This window comes from Papaver somniferum, chromosome 9 (assembly GCF_003573695.1).
Source record: "Papaver somniferum cultivar HN1 chromosome 9, ASM357369v1, whole genome shotgun sequence".
Lineage (NCBI taxonomy): Eukaryota > Viridiplantae > Streptophyta > Magnoliopsida > Ranunculales > Papaveraceae > Papaver > Papaver somniferum.
Window position 1 is genome coordinate 85,666,891 of NC_039366.1, and position 20,148 is coordinate 85,687,038.

General features: G+C 36.5%; 2 protein-coding genes across 2 annotated transcripts; both read left to right on the forward strand.

The window, feature by feature from the left end:
• The first annotated feature begins 4,111 nt into the window (after positions 1-4,111).
• Positions 4,112-4,956, forward strand: LOC113312233. The gene is made up of 3 exons (XM_026560989.1): positions 4,112-4,352; positions 4,454-4,596; positions 4,717-4,956. The coding sequence occupies exons 1-3, from the start codon at positions 4,112-4,114 to the stop codon at positions 4,954-4,956; spliced, it is 624 nt and encodes a 207-aa protein (XP_026416774.1).
• A 264-nt stretch (positions 4,957-5,220) lies between these two features.
• LOC113312234 (prostatic spermine-binding protein-like) lies at positions 5,221-5,574 on the forward strand. Its single transcript, XM_026560990.1, has one exon. The coding sequence runs from the start codon at positions 5,221-5,223 to the stop codon at positions 5,572-5,574; it is 354 nt and encodes a 117-aa protein (XP_026416775.1).
• The last annotated feature ends 14,574 nt before the right edge of the window (positions 5,575-20,148 follow it).

The window sequence follows — 20,148 nt, forward strand, 5'->3', positions numbered from 1 at the left end:
ATGTGTCTGATTCCTTGCCTAAGTCACAAAATGTTATTTCTTCCGATGTTGATTTGAGTACTACGGACAATCATGATACCGATTTAGGTCTTAATGTTTTGTTCGATGAATGTGAGCATGATTTACCAATTTCTGATTTAGGGGAAGTATGTGTTGGTACTATTGATCTTATCCATGAAAATAACTTAGTTAGAAGTACCAACTTTCTTACCTAAATCGCATATTGAGATTATTCCACCCAACCTAGATTTGGTTTGTAACAAAACTTTTAAACCAACTTTTCTGAAAATTCCCAACCTAGGATTGGAACTGTGTACCTCCCAAGTCCTTTTGGACTATTTTGCATCAAAATACAACATTTTTAAAGATCCACAGTTGGAATTAATTTCTCTGACCATCCCGCAAAAAGTCCATTTTGAGTTAGACCTTGTGAATCCTGAACCCCTAAAATTAAAAGATTTTGTGCTTAAAAGTAAACCTGTTGAAAAATATAGGTTTAGGGGTGATTCATTTGGTTTTTCACTCTCACTCGCATTTCAGTCCAACTATAGTTGTTTGAAACTGTCTATGTTTCAACACTTTGTCTTTTGGGTTGATCCTCAACTCTTTAAACTGTATGTATATGGTGAATTGTTTGTATATAATCTGGTAGGTAATGTTTAGTGGAATCATATGTTTCTTGTATATATTGTGCTAACCCAATGTGAATTTACTTGAGTTACTGTTGGGTTTTGCCTTGAATAATGAAGTTCAAAACTTGCTTTCGCCAATATCCGGTAATCTCTTTCCTTTTTCTACACTTAGCATCGTTCTCATAGTTTGTGTTATAATCATGTTTATCTTTTGAAACATTGAGGACAATGTTTAGTTTAGGTTTGGGGGTGAAAAGTAGATACTTTGATAACATGCTATAATTGAAAACAGAACTCTTTCTTTTTGAAAAAAAATAAAATAAAAAATGAAAATAAAAATTTAAAAATTCGAAAAAAAAAACTACATAAAAATGGAGCTCATTTACCTTGAAATGTTGACTCTTTTGCATGTATGTAAACATAAGGATTCTTAGTCTAGATATTTAGGCACCCTGATTCTAGCACAATTCACATAGTGATAAGAAACTTGCACGCACACGATCTACCAATACATGTATAGCCTCATCCTTGAGGTGTTCTATCGGAAGTCACGATTTCCAATCACTTTAGAATACTGAACGAAACTTGACTAGCTTGTTCTTTGGTTGGTTGGGATAGAAGGTGGAGGTTACATTAAGAAACACAACCATAGAATTTAACTGGGTGCATCAAAAAGGGCTACCTCTTGCAAAGTGTCATATAATTTTTTGTTTCTTTTTGCTTATGTATCAAAAGAGTTACCATGTTGTAAATAATTTTTTCAAAAAAAAAAAAAAAAACGATGTATATATTCAGAAAAATATCAGAAAAAAAAATCAAGTATTTATCAATTCCATCCTCTCTTGTTCCAAAAATAAAAGAGAGTAGTCAATGTAAATAAGAGTCATCTTTTGTGTTTTTGTGATATAAGCAAGGAAGGGTGTATGCCATTGATGTACAACGCGAGTAATTGTGAAATACCTCCAACTCATTCACAATTCTCGTAAAGTCCGGACAGCTAGCTAGATTTCGACCTCGGTTCTTAGCCTGAGAAACTATCTCTTGGTGATTAGTAGTCATAACATCCGATCTTTCTTTACACATGTGTAGATACACTTTACAATCTTATCACATGTCTTTGTTTGTTATCAGTGTTAGGATTGTGCCTTTGATAGCTAGATTGACATCTCCATTTTGTTGTGAGCTTCTACTGTCTTGCACATGTCACATTTCATGGAATCTGAGCTTATATTTTGTCCTAGAACTTTGTAGGTACGTTCTAAGCAAACCTTCACGAGACTTCAACTCGTCCACTAGGGACACTTAGTGGTTTAAAAGGCTTATTGTATTCGCTAAATGCAATCGAGAGACCAGCGACAGTGGTATAGGTAGGATTTCCTTAGTTTTGTTTTACTTGAGGACAAGTAAAATTCAGGTTTGGGGGTATTTGATGAGTGCCAAATATTGTATATATTTGCACCTTTTTATTGGCATTTAACTCATCATTTGTGCACTAACGCTCCATTTTATCCCATATTCTGTGTTTTCATTGTTTTCAAGAATAAATACTTTTCTCAATTAATTTTGCATTTTTAGGTACTACATAAAGCCTGGTTAACTCACGGAGCGAAAAGAGCAAAGAAACGGCAAAGACTCCCGCAGAAAGGCAGCAAAGATTGATGTTTGCAAGAGCCGGATCAATTAAAAGCGGGCTTGAAGAGGAAGAATTGTCCTTAAAGAAGATATGGGCTTGGCATACCCAAGGCCCAAAACCCTTACCCAAATCCATTTCCAATATCCATACCCATTTCCATGAGAGCCGTCAGATTGGATCCATCACATCATCCAACGTTCGCCTCATCACCGAGCATCAAATCTTGAAGCTCCTGTCAAACATCATAGTACCTAACTCCAATCTAAGCCGTCAGAATTGTTGTATCACGCATCCAATGGTCGCTGCAAGCTTGTTCCATCTTAGCCGTTCGATTCAATCCAGATGTGATCATCCAACGTATCATCTTCGCTGGACATCGAATTTTCTACACCCGCTCAATACCCTAGCACCAAATATCTTCTCCCAAAACCATCGACTTCTCCTATTCTTCCCAAATTTCTCCTTCTTCCCCGACCAACAGACCTGCAACTCCTTCACCACCATATCCTGCCACCACCAGACCCCTATGTTCACTGCCACCATATCCATCAAATCATTCCAAACATCTACACCATCTCCCTAGCCTAGTTCTTTTACTCATCTCACAACCACTGAACCCTAGGTTTGGGGTGAATAAAACAACTCGAGTTAGGGAACAATTAGAGCATCATAAGAGACAATTGGAGCAGGAGGAGTAGCAGAGAAGGAAGACAAAACATGGGTCGAGGGGGAGACAACAAAAGCAGAGACGGGTGAGCTTTAATTTTAATTTTCAATGTAAACCCTAATTTGGGAATTTTGGGGGAAACTGTTAAGAACCCTAATTTTGGGTATAAATAGAAGATGGTATTGTGTGTGGGGGGGTATGCCCGGATTAGCCGGTGCACCAAGCAGTAGTTCATGTTTGATTTCATCATCTTCATCATGTTCTAAATTCACCTGCTAGGGTTTAGATGAAGCCCTAGTTTGCTACTAGTTATTCCTGTTAATGGCAGTAACTTTGTTGTGCTTAATTGTTTTAGAATAAAATTCAATCTTAAGACTTCAGTACTTTACTTTCACAATGGATGCCATGTATCCATTGTAGTTAGAATAATATTGTGTTGAAGAACTACAACTCATACTTAATCCCATATATTGATCTTTTGATTAGCTGTTCCCTGAAAAGACAGTTAATGCTTAGGAAAATACCTTAGTTGTGATTGAATCATTCATATCAAGGTGACCTTAGATACACAGAGGATTGACATCCCTTTTGTTATCAGATATAAGGACAAGGTTAGTGTTATGAGAAGAATAACTAGTGTAAGTTAGTGGTGGACTCAAAGGCCCTAATACCATTCTCATCATTTGCTCTATTTACTTTCTTTGCATATTACTTTACTGCTTCTGTTACTATCAATCATCTTCATCGTATCGACATCAAAACAACCCCCATTTTGGTTACTCTTTCTTGTTTAGAATTAGTTTAAGTGAGACCATAGTTTCAGCTTTACACCCTCCTTGTCCCTGAGGACAAACCCCTTCTTACCTCACTCACTACAACTGACCCTGTATACTTGCAGGTCTAAGTTGTAGGTTCTTTTAAAACCACACCAGTATGGTATACACAAATTGATATTGTTTTTGTTGTTTTCAAATGTGCATAATGAGTCTAATGCGTGCTTATGTGAGAGTTAAATATGGATTCTATTTGGATTCCTCTAGTGATGAAGAAGAGAAAGCTTTGCTAATGTTTACACAACTATGTTTGGATGAACGATTGCATATTATTAGATAACCTGTACCAAGGGAGGTACAAACACGTAGTGTAATAACGCGTGATCGAGTGTGGCATGATGCCAAAATGATGAATGATTATTTTACGCCTGGAACTGGTTATACCTCAAGAAAATTCAAACAACGTCTAGGCATGAGGGAATACTTATTCAAGAAATTGTTAGGAAAATTGCTTGAAGTTGATCCAGAATGGCAACAACGTCTAGATGCAACCGGTACTATGGGACATTCTCCGCATATGAAATTAGTTGTTGTGATGAAATGTTTATGCAAAAGTACGGCAGCTGATAGTGTTGATGATTACACTAGTATGGGTGCCACCACAATATACTATTATCTAAAAAGATTTTGCCACACCGTTTGCATGACTTTTGGAGAAAGGGATATTTGCGTGAACCCACTCCCGAAGATGTTCATAGGTTGCTAGCTGAGAATGCGAATCGAGATTTTCCTGGAATGCTTGGTAGTGTTGATTGTATGCAATGGCCATGGAAGAATTGTCCGGTAGCTTGGCAAGGAACTTACATGGGTAAAGATAAAGAGAGTAGTTTGGTATTAGAGGTGGTGGCATCATACGATTTGTGGTTTTGACATGCTTTTTTTGGAATGCCTGGATCAAACAACGATTTGAATGTGTTGGCACACTCACCCCTTTTTGATAACATGCTAAAGGGTGTAGCACCTCCATGCAATCATGTCATCAATGGTCACCACTACAATATGGGTTATTTCTTAGCCGATGGTATCTATCCAAACTTGACTACAATTGTACAAGCTTTCTCTCAGACATTGGACATTCCCGACTATGTGAAATTCAACAAGTATCAAATGGCTAAAAGAAAGGATGTCGAGCGTGCTTTTGGAGTGCTTCAGGGTAAATTCAGAGTTGTCGGATCTCCATTTAAGTATTGACAACAATCTGACTTGAACCTAATTATGAAATGTTGTCTTATTTTACACAACATGATTATCGAGCATGAACGTCGGGAGCCGGATTGGGGCAGAGTTGTTCCTGTTCCGATTCCGTAACCTACCAATAATGGTCGTGTATTCATGTCATCTCTGAAAAACCTAGAAATGAACCTACAACTAAGAAATGATCTCGTCAAGCACATTGTTGCGCGTCCTGGTAGAGGAGGCCAGGCAGGAGACTTGTCTAGTTTGTAGGGTTCAGATATGGAATACGTGGTACTTCCATCATCAGAAGGAGATTATGATGATACAGACTTAGAAGAAGAAGTTGTTCCTGGTCAAAACGGGGAAGGAGCATTTGATTATTATGGATATTACAACGATCAAATCCCAAATGACTTTGAACATGCAGTTGAACATGTTTATGCAGACGGATATGTGGGAGACAAATATGAACATGATGGAGATGCCGATGAGGATTCTGGCGATGAGGAGGATTATGACGATGATGAGGACGATGACGATGAGGAGGACGATGATGATGAGGATTCTGACGATGGCGATGATGCTCTGTATGATGATGCGGGTCTGTATGATGATGATGATGTTGAGGCATAAGATGTATTTCAATGTTGTGTTTTAAGATTTTGAATGTTACATGCATATGTAATAACAGACTTTTAATTATTTTTTGGTTTCAATTATGTATGAAAATGAATACGTTTATATTTGATGGCATATGGTTTACAATTAGGAAAATACATGAAATCATTTAAATCTCCTTGTACAGTATACGGATATGTATACATATCCGTGAAATCTCTTTCTACAGTATATGGATTAGTATACTTATCCGTAAAATCTCTTTATACAGTGTATGGATATGTATACGGACCATGTATAAAGGATTCACAATCTCTTTAGCAATGAACACATTAGTTCGACCAACCCTGTTCTCTATCTTCAAAAATAAACACTTATTTTTGTCCAAGTTATTATCCACAACTCTTTTCTTTCTTAATTATGGTGGGTTATATTCCGGAGGAAGACGAATTGATAGTTAGTTTATGGGTTGAAGTTCATCTAGAGAATGAAGAATAAGATCAGACGGGCATCCGAATTGATAGTTAGTTTATGTTGCAGTTGCTGCAAAATTTGACTATGCATAACGAGAATCCGAATGAACGCACGGTTAAGTATCTGAAAACAAGGTTGAACGTTATAAGTTCAGACGTGAAAGTATATGTATCGACATAGAGATCGTTATATTTATGGAGGACTCCAGTACCTTCGAAAATCGTAAGACACTTACCAGTTACCTATCCAACAATTTTTTGTGTATGTGTACTGAATTGTTGAATAATTTAATTGTAAATTGATATTGTTTTCTGTTGTTGTAGGAGCAATCCGCTTTGGATAGTTACAAAAAAAAGGAGGGGAAACCTTTTAGATTTTTTAACTGCTATGTGATTTTGAAAAACAGTTTCTCGGAATACCCTTCCCCTTTTGAAGGTTCATCCTCCGAATCATCATATGAAGAGTAAAGAATTTAAATAAAGATAGGTTTTGTGGGTATATCTCTCTGTAAACCCTCACGAGACATAACTCGTCCAATAGGGTCGCCTATTGGTTTAAAGGCTGGTTGCACGTGCTTAATGTAATCGTTAATCATATGAATATGAAAATAGCTATTATTATTTATTGTAGAAGCATATTACATCATGTTCATCACGTTTAAATTCCAACACATACTAATTATAAAAAAGCACATTACATCAATTGATATTCAAACTCTTGATTAAACTAAAACATAACAACACTTATTCAACCCGTGCCACCGTTCCACACTCAAGGCATTTCCAGTAACGTTTTCCATATGATTTCTTTGCACTTGACTGGTGCATTTCCATAAAGAAATTACAGCCCTCAGTTTCACAGGGAATCCCCTTGGTGCATTCAAACTCCACCTTTCCTTTTAGTTTGAAGTTCTTGCATAGTCTTTCAACATTTTCTTGTTTGATTGCATCTTTCATTGCATCTTCCAAACATTGTGCTTCTCCCGGACATTTAGCATACTCACATTCCAAATACCTTATCTTCTCTGGTATCGACTCTTTTACCTTCCTAGTGCCGGTGCAACCTCGTTGTGGACATTTGGTATATAGCCATGGACATTGAAGCCTATGATTATCCATGAAACAACATGAACAAACCTCTTTTGCTTCCACACATACTATTTGTTTTCCATTTCTATTCGAACTGTTAGAATACATAATTGAGGTTTATATCTGAGAATGAATTGAGATTGTTGTTGGTTAGAAAAAATGTTCTATATTTATATAAAGAAATATAGCCATTGGGAACGAGTTTTAAGAAATAGAGCCGTTGGGCACAAGTTCTAAGAAATATGGCCGTTGGGAACGAATCCTACATAAGGTAGATAACCCATTTTTCTTTGCAGAATCAATCTACTCATTCTTCTTTGCAATATTAATTTTTGAGGTGAAAATCAAAGTTAAACATCTATTCAACGGCAAATCAATCAGCAACTACCAACTCAGTCGAAGACATTCTTAGAAGATGCAAGCGAACCACTCGATCAATTGCTGCAATGGAAAAAGAGATATGCAAAAGAGGTCATCAAGCTACTACGAACGCAACAACGTCTTCATCACCTACCAAATTAACTAATGTGATGGATGAAGTGTTAAGAAAACGAAAATCCACAAAAAAAATCAAATATTCATTAGCGGTGCGACAGAATACGAAGAAAAACTCAAGGCAAAGAAACGAGGTCAAGAACAATTCCAACTGAGGGCAAAGTTAAAGGATGTTGAAGAAGAGACAGAATGGATTAGAAACTTTTACCTTCTCAAGGATGATTTTCCAGATGATCCTAAAGATCATACTATATTTTGGATTCAAGTTGGTCGGGGTCCTTTCGTTAAACCGACGGGCAAGAAACCACGCTTTAATTATGAACCATCCCACATCTGTTCAAGGACAAATCATGTTAGGAAATTATGCATCAAGTACAATGAGTTTCTCCATAAGTACAGAAGGGACAGGTCCGCTGCATAAGAGGCATATAAAGCCTAGAGAGGAGAACAGTTTTATCATATCGAAGCGGGATTGATCGTTGAATCTCACACCAACAAAATAATAACATGTAATGTATTCATACCTATCGTGCACCATGTCAAGAAACGAGGGCAGAGCGATACACGCTTTTAATCGAATGATATGTTGTAATTTCTTTTTAAAGTTATTAATTTGAATATGAAAATCGTTTGGTTACAACACATTGAAACATTTAATTAATTCAAACAACAATTTAAATTAATTTAGAGAACACTTTTAAAATTAAGTGAACAACAATACTAACTAAAAATTTAGGACAACACTTTTAATTTAAACATGGACTATAAATTAAAAAACTAAACTCAATAAAAGATAAAACAATTAGAGATGGATTACATCTGCATCTTCTGAATCTTCAACGCTGATTATATTCACCCCCTTCAAAATCTCCTTTTGCTTGCATCGATAATATTTTTTTCGTTGGGAGCTAATCGACTAAGGTCCACAGACATTATTGCATTGTCTTGATCTAAATTCATTTGTTGTTGATGCATTTGAATAGTCTGTTGATGAAGCTTTTGAAAATTGAGTTGTTCTTCCATTTGATAACTCGGTTGTTGAGTATACTCCCAAATTGTTTGGTATGGGGATTCTTGTTCCATTTTCATTTTTTCCTTCCTTGATCGTGTTTCCTTAAGATACTCCAAAATACTAGCACTTTGCTGATAGATCCTATCTTCTTCCATCTTAACCGAAGATGTTCCCTCATCACCTTTTCTAAATATAACTTGCTCACGATCCTTCTTCTGCCTAGCTAGCATCTTGGCTTTTTTGGTTCCTATAGGACGTGCAGTATGCTTGTATTTCCAACGAGTCTCTCCATTAGGAAGAACTTCATGAAATTGCTCCCGACCATCTTTTGTCTGAAAAATTATGTAAGAAACACTAAGTTTATTACTATTATCACCAACTATATGGAAAAACTTAACAAATTAATAGAACTTACCAAATCTTCGTGGCTCGTGCCGCTTTTGGTTTTCCGATATATAGCGTTAAGAATGGACACGAATTCTTTGACATCTTTTTTTATATTCTTCATCTTGGTTTTTAAGGCTTCCCAATCTCTTTCATATGGATTGCCGTTGCGTTCGACAAAAATTTGGTGAATACGTATCCAAAACATAGCGGTTTTTTGTCCCAAACTCACAATTTCGTCCATACTCACATAAATAAATGTAGTAGTAAGATCAATCTCTTCCCGTTGAACAAAATTATAAACCATTTTGAATGAACTAAAATATAAAAACTTGAGTAGTAGAAGATAAATATAAAAATCAAAGAGGTATAGTAAGAAGAAGAGAAATAAGAAATCAATTGATGTAAGAAGAAGAAAAATAAGAAATCAATTGATTTGGTGTGATTTGAGTAGAGAATTAGAGTGGTATTTATAGAGGATTTTGAAAAAATGACCGTTGGGATCCGACGGTGAAGAAAATAGAGCCGTTATTAATGATGGATGGTTAGGATCAGGTGTGAGAGAGGTGTAAACGAAAAAAGGTCAAACAAATATTTTTTCTGAAACGGCTACTCAGTAGACGTGTAAAAATATACGGCTACTCGGTAGCCGCATCAACGGTAATACGGCTACTCAGTATCCGTAAAGCGTAAATTTATATGGCTACTGAGTAGCCGTGTGATTTCCCTTCCCTACAAGCGGGATCAGATGTGATCCTCCATTAGGGAAAGGGGTGGATATCCCTACACATGTAGGGATATGAGAGACCATAGTAGATGGATTTTGGAGATTTTGAGAGATGGTGAGGGATAGGGAAGGGATGGAGAGCACCATAGTTCTAGCTCTAAGAGAATTGAATTGTCGGTATGCAGTTGCACTGTTTATAAAGACACCAGGCGTTTATTTTGGGCACCATCGTCTTCCCCATTTCACCACGCAGGAATGATGGTTGCAGATTATCTCGGGGTATGCAGTGACAGTGGTGGTCGTGATGGTAAGACTCGAATGGCAGAGATAGAGGTGCAACTGGTAGTCGATGGAGTTGAGGTCTTTTGGGTCGACATTGAGAAGAAGATGGGACATGAGACAGAGATGGAGGATACAATGAAGATCATGATGGGTTTCTGCTGCCATTGATACTTGCTGATGATCATGGAGATAGAGCTGAACTTGTTAGTGATAGTGATCGATTCAGAGAAGTCAATGAGAATTGATTCCATTTAGGCTGAGCTGCAATTGATGGAAGAGCTCGAGTAGCTAAACATTAAAGAAGATGGTCTCTGGTGATGGCAGGGACGATGGAGCTGCGGTTATCAGTGAAGGAAGAGATCGAGTTCAGGTTTCTACCAGCGTGAAAAGGTGATGGAGAATGAGTCTGTGACACTGATGGAGGGTTGGCCTAGTACTGTGATGCTGTGCTGCCTGTGCAGAGAGATAAGGAGTTGTTGTTAATTATGCAGCTCGATGGAGAAGGAATGATCCCTGTTGCAGTCAGACTAATGGAGGGTGTTCAATGATGATGGCAGTGATTCTCGATGAGAGTGGAGCCGGGTTTCTTTCATTGCCAATGCCGAGAGATGAAGATTGCAGTAGTGACGATGGTTTGCTGTTGTTGTGAATAACTCGAGATAGACTTAGCCGTAGAAGTAGTAGAGAATGGAGAAAAATTACAGGAGATACTACGACTGGGAAGTTTTAGCCGCAAAACTGTAGAGAAAATAAGAGAAAAGATCCAGGAGAAGATACGTTTAGGAAGTCCTAGCCGTGATTATAGTGTAAGAAAATGGAATAAGATACATGAGAACTTACAGACAGAATATCATGGTCGTAATAAGAGAAGAAGAAATAGGCTGTCAGTTTTGCATGGCTGAGAAGCTAATGACGAGTTGGTCTGGACTTTGGTGTTTAGGTACAAGCCCATGATGACTATTCGGACGTGGGATATATGTTCTCACGAGTTTGAGAAGGGTTTGATATTCTTTTCTTTGGAAAGTTTGGCAACCTTTTCGACGGGATTCAATGCACAGGCGCACCTACAACTTGGGTACTATATAAGAGACTCTTCTAAAATTTTTGAGATATCTTTTAATCTTTTATCAAGTCTTTGGAGAAAAAAACATAAGAGAAGAAAAACTAGGATTTTTGAGCGTTCTTCATCACTGTAACTATTTCTTTTACTTTTATTATATGAATCTCATGGGTTTTGTTAGTACCATGAGTAACTAAATTTCTTAGTGATTGGGGATGAATTCTATGTTCTAATACATGATTTGATTTAGCATATACATCTATTTTAATTGTTCACATGGTTATTGATTGTTTTTATGATAAATAATTTTATAATTGACTGATAAATTGTTTAGGTGGCCAACTGAACTAGTTTATTAGTTAACCTAATTCTAGTAGAGAATTAGGATATCTGTAATTGATAAATAATTCTCTACACAAGTAGAAATTGCGAAACCTTGCAGAGGGATTCTGTGGAGCAATCAAAAGTAAAAACAACACTAGAAAGTGAACCTTGCGTTAAGAGTTCAACTACTAGGATTGACCTAAATTCACAAAATATAAAGCATTCGACCAAATTACACTTAGAGTGCGCTACTTCTAGGTGGTTTAGAGAATAAAATCTGGCATTCGAGCGCTTCGGTGTCCAGTGACTTAGGGAATTTTGAGGATAGCACTGCGCTAGCTGCTTTCTTACGGTTGGTAATAATCTGTGATTTATAAAGAATAGATGTTGTTAGAGCATTGCTCGGTCGAACTCGCATGCGTTGCTATCTCAAGAATGTTTGTCGATGTTAGTGATCAAAACTATAAGTCTTGATTTCTAGTCTACTATAGCTAAGGTCTCGAACTAGGATAGAAAGTGTAGTTGAGCTCAAGAAATCCATGGAAATCATCATACAAGACGAAGGAACCGGTGGATCTTCATCGACTAAAAGGTATGTGGAGACTTGAACTTATCTATCACTCAAAAGTCTATTTATCTCATATCTTGAGACAAAAGTCGTTTTGCTATATAGACTTAGATTATACACATTTGCTATTTCGAGCCGAGTTTATCTCGCTTATCTATTTCTCGAAATATGTGTTGGTAATCTTTCGCTTTAACCAAGTTCACCTTTACCTAGTGACGAAAGTCATGACAAGTTTCAATCACTTTGGAAATTGCTTACTTTGACGAAAAATAGTTTGTGAATAACAACTATAGAATATCAACGTCCTCTAAGAATGTTCCAATGATTGAAATGAGAGTTTACATTATATAACCTTTGGAGGATATACGCATTGTTGTGGAAACACATATATTTATAAGTCCTTAATCCTTGAACCGAAGTTTGCGAACTTTGTTGATCAAGAGAACCGGCATGGTGGCGTGAGCCAAGTCCGCGAACTCAGTCCGTTCTCGACCCGAGAATTTCTGCTGGAGTTTGTGAACTCCTTCCGGGAACTTAATTCCGCGAACTTGAGTAGGTTATATCTAAAAACGATGTTTATGAAGTTATTCTTATATAAACTAAGGAATACAAATTGCAAACGGTGGCTATATAGTTCATGAACCGATTCGAGTGAATCAAATCATTTTTGTTTCGATTGTGTCTTGTGTAGTTACATAAGATTTCCTTGCAATTGAACAACTCTCTAACTAGTTCATTTGAGTCACTTGAACTAGTTATGGTGAAGAAGAATATGGTTGATATGAAAGTGATATATGGCTAACCATTTGGTTGACTATTGTTGAACCAGCAAATGTACAAGTTTGGGTACGATTACACAAGCCTAGAAACGTGCATTTCATTTGTGTGTAACAAGCTAGTTTTCGATCTAACGGTTGAAAGATATTAGCTTGAATCTAAATCAGGTTTTCATCTAACGGTGAATATTGAATGCTTTATTACCAAGCTAACATTGATTGCAAACCCTGATTTGAAAGACTATATAAGGGACAACTTTAGCAACTGGGAAACCTAATCCCCACACCTTCTGTGTGATAATAGTTGTGCTAAGCTAGAGTCGATTCTCCTTTAACCTTTGGTTTCTTCTGCTAAACTAGGTTAACGACTTAAAGACTTCATTGGGATTGTGAAGCCAGACCGATACTACTTTCTCGTAGTTGTGTGATCTGATCTTGTTGTTTCTATCGTACGAGTACAATTATAATAATTGGCTTGAGATTGATATATCCGATAGGCAAGATATTAAAGAAATCACAAATACTTCGTCTCATCGTTTGTGATTCCACAATATCTTTTTTCGTTGCGTCAATTAGGATTATTGTGAGGTGATTGATAATACTAGGCTGTTCATCGGAAATATAAGTCCGGTTTATCAATTGGTTCCTGTTCACCTTGATTTATCAAAAGACGGAACAAAACTCGTAGGTATATTCGTGGGAGACGGATTTATCTATTACCGTAGACTTTTCTGTGTGATACAGATTTGTTTATTAAAGTCTTCGACTTTAGGTTGTAGCAACTCTTAGTTGTGGGTGAGATCAGCTAAGGGAATCAAGTACGTAGTATCCTGCTGGGATCAGAGACGTATGAGCATAACTGTACCTTGGATCAGTGTGAGATTGATTGGGGTTCAACTACAGTCCAGACCGAAGTTAATTTGGAGTAGGCCAGTGTCTGTAGCGGCTTAATACAGTGTGTGTTCAATCTGGAATAGGTCCGGGGGTTTTTCTGCATTTGCGGTTTCCTCGTTAACAAAATTCTGGTGTCTGTGTTATTTATTTTCCGCATTATATTTTGTTATATAATTGAAATATCACAGGTTGTGCGTTGTTCAATCAATTAGAATATCCGACCTTTTGGTTGTTGATTTAAATTGACTGACACTTGGATATTGGTCTCTGGTACCATCCAAGTTATCTCTCTAGTATTTGATAAAGACTCGCATATTTATATTTGCTTGAGTATATATCAAATCGAAAGATTGAGGTATAAACTCTTTGATATACTTTTTATCTAGATTGAGTCTGACTGTCTAGTTGATTCTCTAGAAAGTATATTGGAGTTTGTCCATACAGATTGCTAAGCGAAATATTGGGTGTGGTTGTTGTACCCCCACTTTTTCAATTGGTATCTGAGCAGACAAACACGTTTAATACCTCAAAAGTCTGTGTTTTTGGCAATCTGACTCTATGGACAGAGGTGCTATCTCAATTAACGTAACACCAGTCTTCGATGGCTCTAATTACTTATGGTGGAAAATTGCTATGCGGGCTTTTCTTCAAGCATGTGATTTTCAATCATGGGTATATGTTGTTAATGGCTATAATGTTCTCGTCATGTCAGTTGGAGATGTAAACGTTCCCAAGCCTATTGGTGAATACACCCCTGCCGAGATAAATATTGCAAAGCAAAATTCCGACAGTTTGAACGCCATTATACATGCCATTACCCCAAATCTTCAGCACCATGTGTCAAATTGCACGAGGTCTAAAGATGCGTGGGATATCTTAGAAACCGTATTCGAAGGTAACTCCAGTGAAAAGGAAGCTAGCTTCAAAACCTTAATTCCGATTAGGAAAACCTTCGTATGGCAGATGAAGAAACATTTGATGAGTTTAATCACAAAGTGTCTGAAATTGTTAATGCATCTTTTGCATTGGGTAAGAATATTCCTGAAAAGAACGTTGTGATGAAAATTCTCAGATCGCTGCCATCTAGATACGACTCTAAGAAGCATGCCATCGTTGAGGAAAATAACCTTGATATACTATCCAGAAATACTCTTGTTGGAAAGTTGAAAATTTTCTATCTTGAACTTGAACAAAGAGAGAAAAGTCATCAGTTTAGCAATCATGTTGTTGCATCTGACCGTAAGTCTCGATGTTCTAAATTGACTGATAAAAGTAATGAGAATTGCTTTAATTCGACCTTGTCACTGTTTATACAACAGCTTAAGAAATCCCTTAGACAGGGGAAAAGAAAATCTCAAAAGAAAGCTCAGTCAATCAATAAAAAAGTTCAGAAAAACTATGTCAACAATTCTAGTTTCAAGTGCTGTAGAAGTGTTCACAATGCTTCTATTCATCCTGATACGGAGAAAAGCGAGATAACTAAAGCATGGATGGCTACTCTTGACTACTGTCCTGAGGGTGAAATCTATGAAGATTCTCTTAATCTATTTGCTGATAATCACGTGTGTCTTCCTAACAGTCCTGATTATTCCATGATAAACAATCTTACTTCCTCAGAAATACTTCAACTTGAAAAGGAAGTCTTAATTAAAAGAATTGAAAATATGGAATGCCAACTGTATAACTTAAAATTGGAGATGAACAATTGTGATCCTTACAAGACGACCTTGTACTGCCAGCAAATTTCTCCTGATTCTATATCATTCTTAAGTCACCTTGACGACAAGAATCATACAGAAGATCACAAGGATTTATCTAATCTCAAGATTTCCTCATGTGATCGTCAGGATCATCTTAAAACATGTGACACCTTGAAACAGGAAAAGTACTCCTCTGTCAAACGTCGTTTGCAGAAGAAGAAAAAGAAATCTCGTACAAAACTCTCATCTTTTGTAAAAGAGATTTCAAAAAGAATGCATAGTTTACGAAAATCAACAATCAAGGTATTCAAATCTGTGCTAAAAGGAAGAAATGATGAAGTACATAACTCTTCTTTCTTAAAAACAAGGCAGAAACAAAATATATCAAATACTTCATCCCCTCGAAAGAAGTTACCCAGTCCTGCAGAGGATTGGAACAATTACAGTTTGTAATACCGTTTTAATGATTCTTGTCTATCCCTCTTAGACAAAAATCATAATCTTCAAGAGGGTTGCGATAACTTATTTATGTTATTGTTTTAGCCTAGAACTGTTTTGTTTTCAAACAGATTTTCTTCCTAAGACTCGTTATGAGGATATTCATTTAGGGTTTTGGTCAAAGGTTATTTTGGACATTTATCCCTTATCCTCAGTTCCTCTTTAGATGAAGTTTTTCTCCTTTGCATAAACATTTCATCTATCTCTTCCATCATGTCCTCTTCAAGTAAATCAAGCAAGGAAAGTGATGTTTGGATTGTTCTCTTTCCATCTAAGAAGATACGGTTTGATTCTTCTGATAATGCGATGAGCCCTGATCTTCACGGCTCTTTTCTTGATGGGAACGTCTTTGTTTCTCATTTTGATAAGCTCTCTTTAACCATGAATCTCGTTTTGGGACAAGTTCGTGCCCTGAAAAGTGAACTTGAAACTTCTTCCAAGAAACTTGAAGAAAAGATGGATCATCTGGAGTCGAGAATTGATCTGATCGAAGATGAGTTTGATGAATACAGAGAATATGAGAAGATTATTCAAAGTAAGTGAAATGCTTTATAGGAGTTTATTTACCTAGTAAATCTTCTATTTTCTTGTTTTTGTTAGAAGAATAACTAGAGTTTGGAATAGCCATTATTGTGATTACACATAGCTATGTCTAACATTTTCATCTTCATGTTTTTAGATTTATTGGTTTATACCCTAAATTTGTTTGGAAGATGATTTTTTGCAGTATTAATCTTTATGGTTTTATATATTGCAAATTTGTTATGGGATATGTGGGTTTACGTCCGTAAACTATGATTGTCCCATACCTTATCAAAAGTAAAGTCTTTCGTATGTCGATATGCATGTATTGATAAAAGAATGAATAGAGTTTTGACAAATACAAAAGTTAAGCCTATTATGTCAATTATTGATGGAAGATAGGTTAAAATCTTTTGTTTACAAGGATTATGTCTATTGAATGTCGTTATGCGAATAGTGATGGAAAATAAAATGAATCCGTGTGTATTCCGCAGTATTGATCTTCCCTGATCCATATTTTATGTATTACTGTGAGGCTCCGTAAAGTGTCTTATGTTGAGCATTGAACGACCAAGTTGATTATTTTTATGATTAACTATGTTGTTGTTCCGTGAGGTACTTTATGTCGAGCATATTCAACTAAATTAATCATCTTGTTTGGTTATTTAGTTGTTGCTCCGTAAGTTTTCTTATGTCGAGCATGACCAATTAAATTGATTACTTTTGTGATTAGTTTGATTGTGTATTTCGATTAGATTAATTATGGGTTCTCTTGTGATTAATCTAATTGTATGTTTTTAAGTCTCCATAAGTTCACTTATGTTGAGCATTTGTCGATTAAATTGATCATGGTTCTCTTGTGGTTAGTTTAATTGAATATTTTGGATTCAAATTCATACTTGTATGTGATTTGTTATGTCCAAAGAAATCCTTCTTTTCTTTCGAAATTAAGGTCGCTCTTGTTGTTCTTTCGGGAATGATATTTTATGGGGGAGAGTTCTTAATTGAACTTGTGCTTAATTGCTAAATCTTTGTGGGGAGTGCGGCTGTAGAATATTATAGGGGTTATCTTGTATCTTTACAAAACCCTTGATGAATGCATTTAACTTCGGCTTTATGATTGCATCTAAATAAGATGATATATTTTTGCTTTCTTTTGGTCAAGAAATGTCTCTTTCGGAAATTTCATTAGGATCCCATTCTTGTACCTTTGCCAATTTTATTGACAAAAAGGGGGAGAATGAATATGTAGTTCACACTACAAATACATATGGTTTTCGGATCATTATGTAAGGGGGAGTGGTTTCCATGTGAGATGGAGGAGTATTGACTAAGGGGGAGTGATGCATATCACCATAGTTGTTGTTGAAGTTGTGATACAACTGAGCTTTGACACTGTGCAATGATATTATGACACTGTATAACAATGATTGAGAACTCTTGTTTTATCGTTGTTATAGCTATGGATTTTCAACAACGATGATGCTGAACTTACAACTGTAGGATCCAAATATCGCACAACAGTAAAAGTTTGCGAAATTACAGATAGAGCCTGCGAAATTATAGAGAGAGTTTGCGAGAATGTAGCAGAGCTTGCGAGAAGGTAGCGAAGCTTGCGAGAATGTAGTTTGGGCGTGAGATAATATGAGTTGTACTCCACTATATGTGAGTTGTCATCCACTATATAAACACCTATATAAAGAGAATAGCAGGAGAGAGAAGGGGGGAGGACACACTTTAGGAGAGGATCCATTCTGTAGAGAGAGAAAGTAGAATTGGTTGTATTATTATTATCTTCTTATTCTTCCCTAAAAAATCAGAGAGAGAGAGCTCCAAATACTCATTAATGGAGTCTCCATGTAATCAAGATGAATTACAAATAATCATAGTAAAACCTAACCCCGTGGATGTGATCAAATTGATCGAACCACGTAAACCTTGTGTCTCTTCACAATTTTAGCATTCTTATCATCATTTTATGTTTAGCTCTACAAATTATTATAAGGGGTGTGTTGTAGGATTTCCTGCAACTACATAATGGCGCTAGAAACAGGGAGGAGTAAAGGATTTATCCTTCCTATAACTTGTTGATTCAAAGAAAACATCCAGAGATTCTCATGAAGTTTAGTCAAGCAAGATCGAGCGGAGTTAGCTATTGTTAGTCATTAGTTCAAACAACAACACAATAAAAGATGGAAGAAAGCTCCATCAACAGCAGATCAAGAAGAAAATCCTCCTTTTAACTCATTACTTTTGTTACTACTGTTTTCTTTCAGAACTTCTGATTTATAAAAGAAAATTTTGAAAAACTTTCTCACAAACTTTAGTTGTTTACAAAAGGATCAGATCTCTTTTCGAAAACTTACTTAAAAAAAGTTTCAGTATAGATTTGTGATTACTAACTTGTGCTTTTCAAACTAATTTAACCGACCTTGGAAACGCTGATTATTGATTATTGCAGATCTAATTTCCCCTTGATTGCTTATTGTGCAGCACAATAACAAAGATAGGAGAATGCAGTTCACGAAGAAGCGCTAGAAGCGAAGGATGATGAGTAGTTGTACGAAGTATCAACGGTAGAGATATGAAGACAATAAAGGACCTGTCATTTGAGCTACTTCGGTTGAGATTCAACTGGCGAGATGAAGTCCACTTCGGGGAGAAACTAAAGACGTCAGAGGAGGAGGGAAAATGAATACCAACAGAACCAACTTCATTATCAATTCCACACTACAATTTGCAAATAAATAACCATAAGAGTAGCTCACCTCGTCAACAATTTAGATGAAGGAAGATTCATATTAGCCCTCGTCAGCATGATGACTTAGGATCGATTAAGACAGCTCAAAAGACTCAGCAAGTTACTTCGTCACCAAAGTTGGTAAAGCCATGATGATTCACGAAGAAATCGATAGAAATAATTAGAGGGGAAAACAGCGAAGAGAAGATAAGTTACTACTTCAGCGAAGTACTATCACTGGCGAACAACCAATATAAAACAAAGATCAGTTAACTTCAGCACCTCCCCTCCCCTCCCCTCGTCACCAACTCAAGAGCAACCAGAAATGAAACCAAAAGGGAAATACGTTATCTATAGTTTGTTGTTATTCAGTCCTTTTAATTGTTTAACCATTTGAATTACGAGACGCAGGGTAGAAAAGGACGGAACGAGGCAGCACTAATATTGAGGAATTTTAGTTCGCCGTCGAACAGAACAACCAAAGGAGCCACGAGCAACTAATATTGAGTTTACTTTGATAGAGGTTCCAATGAACAACCCCAGCCAATAGCTCACTTCGTCACCAATCATCCACCTGCGAGATTCAAATCTACTCCAGCCATTATATACAACCAATTCGTACCCAACTCGCCAACTAACTACTTCGCCGATTTATGCAATACAACTTCGCCAACGGACTCAATGACAACTTCCTACCTCGTCAGCTAGACGACACCAGTTTATGCGAAGGAAAAGGAATTAGTACTTTGTCAACTAGTTCATCCCCGGCGAACAAAGCATCTCAAATTCAGTTCATCAGATTCCTCTCGTCAATCCACTAAACACACCACCCACTGTCAATAATACCACTAAAAGGGAAGTACTCTTACTCTCCCTTATCTAATCATTAAAAAATTATCATCTAAGAAAATCCGAATATAATATTGTCATTTATAGCTCACTCAGATTTCATTTAATTGTTTAAGTGCTTGAATTCTAAGCCACAGGTACACGAACAATGTCGAAACAATAAACTTGAGATGCCGGTGAAGGATTGAACTTCAGA

Coding starts and splice junctions, on each gene's coding strand:
- LOC113312233 (XM_026560989.1), top strand. CDS start 4,112: ATGATGAATGATTATTTTACGCCTGGAACTGGTTATACCTCAAGAAAA. Junction 4,353..4,453: donor TAGTGTTGATGATTACACTA/GTATGGGTGCCA, acceptor CCACTCCCGAAG/ATGTTCATAGGTTGCTAGCT. Junction 4,597..4,716: donor AAGATAAAGAGAGTAGTTTG/GTATTAGAGGTG, acceptor AACATGCTAAAG/GGTGTAGCACCTCCATGCAA.
- LOC113312234 (XM_026560990.1), top strand. CDS start 5,221: ATGGAATACGTGGTACTTCCATCATCAGAAGGAGATTATGATGATACA.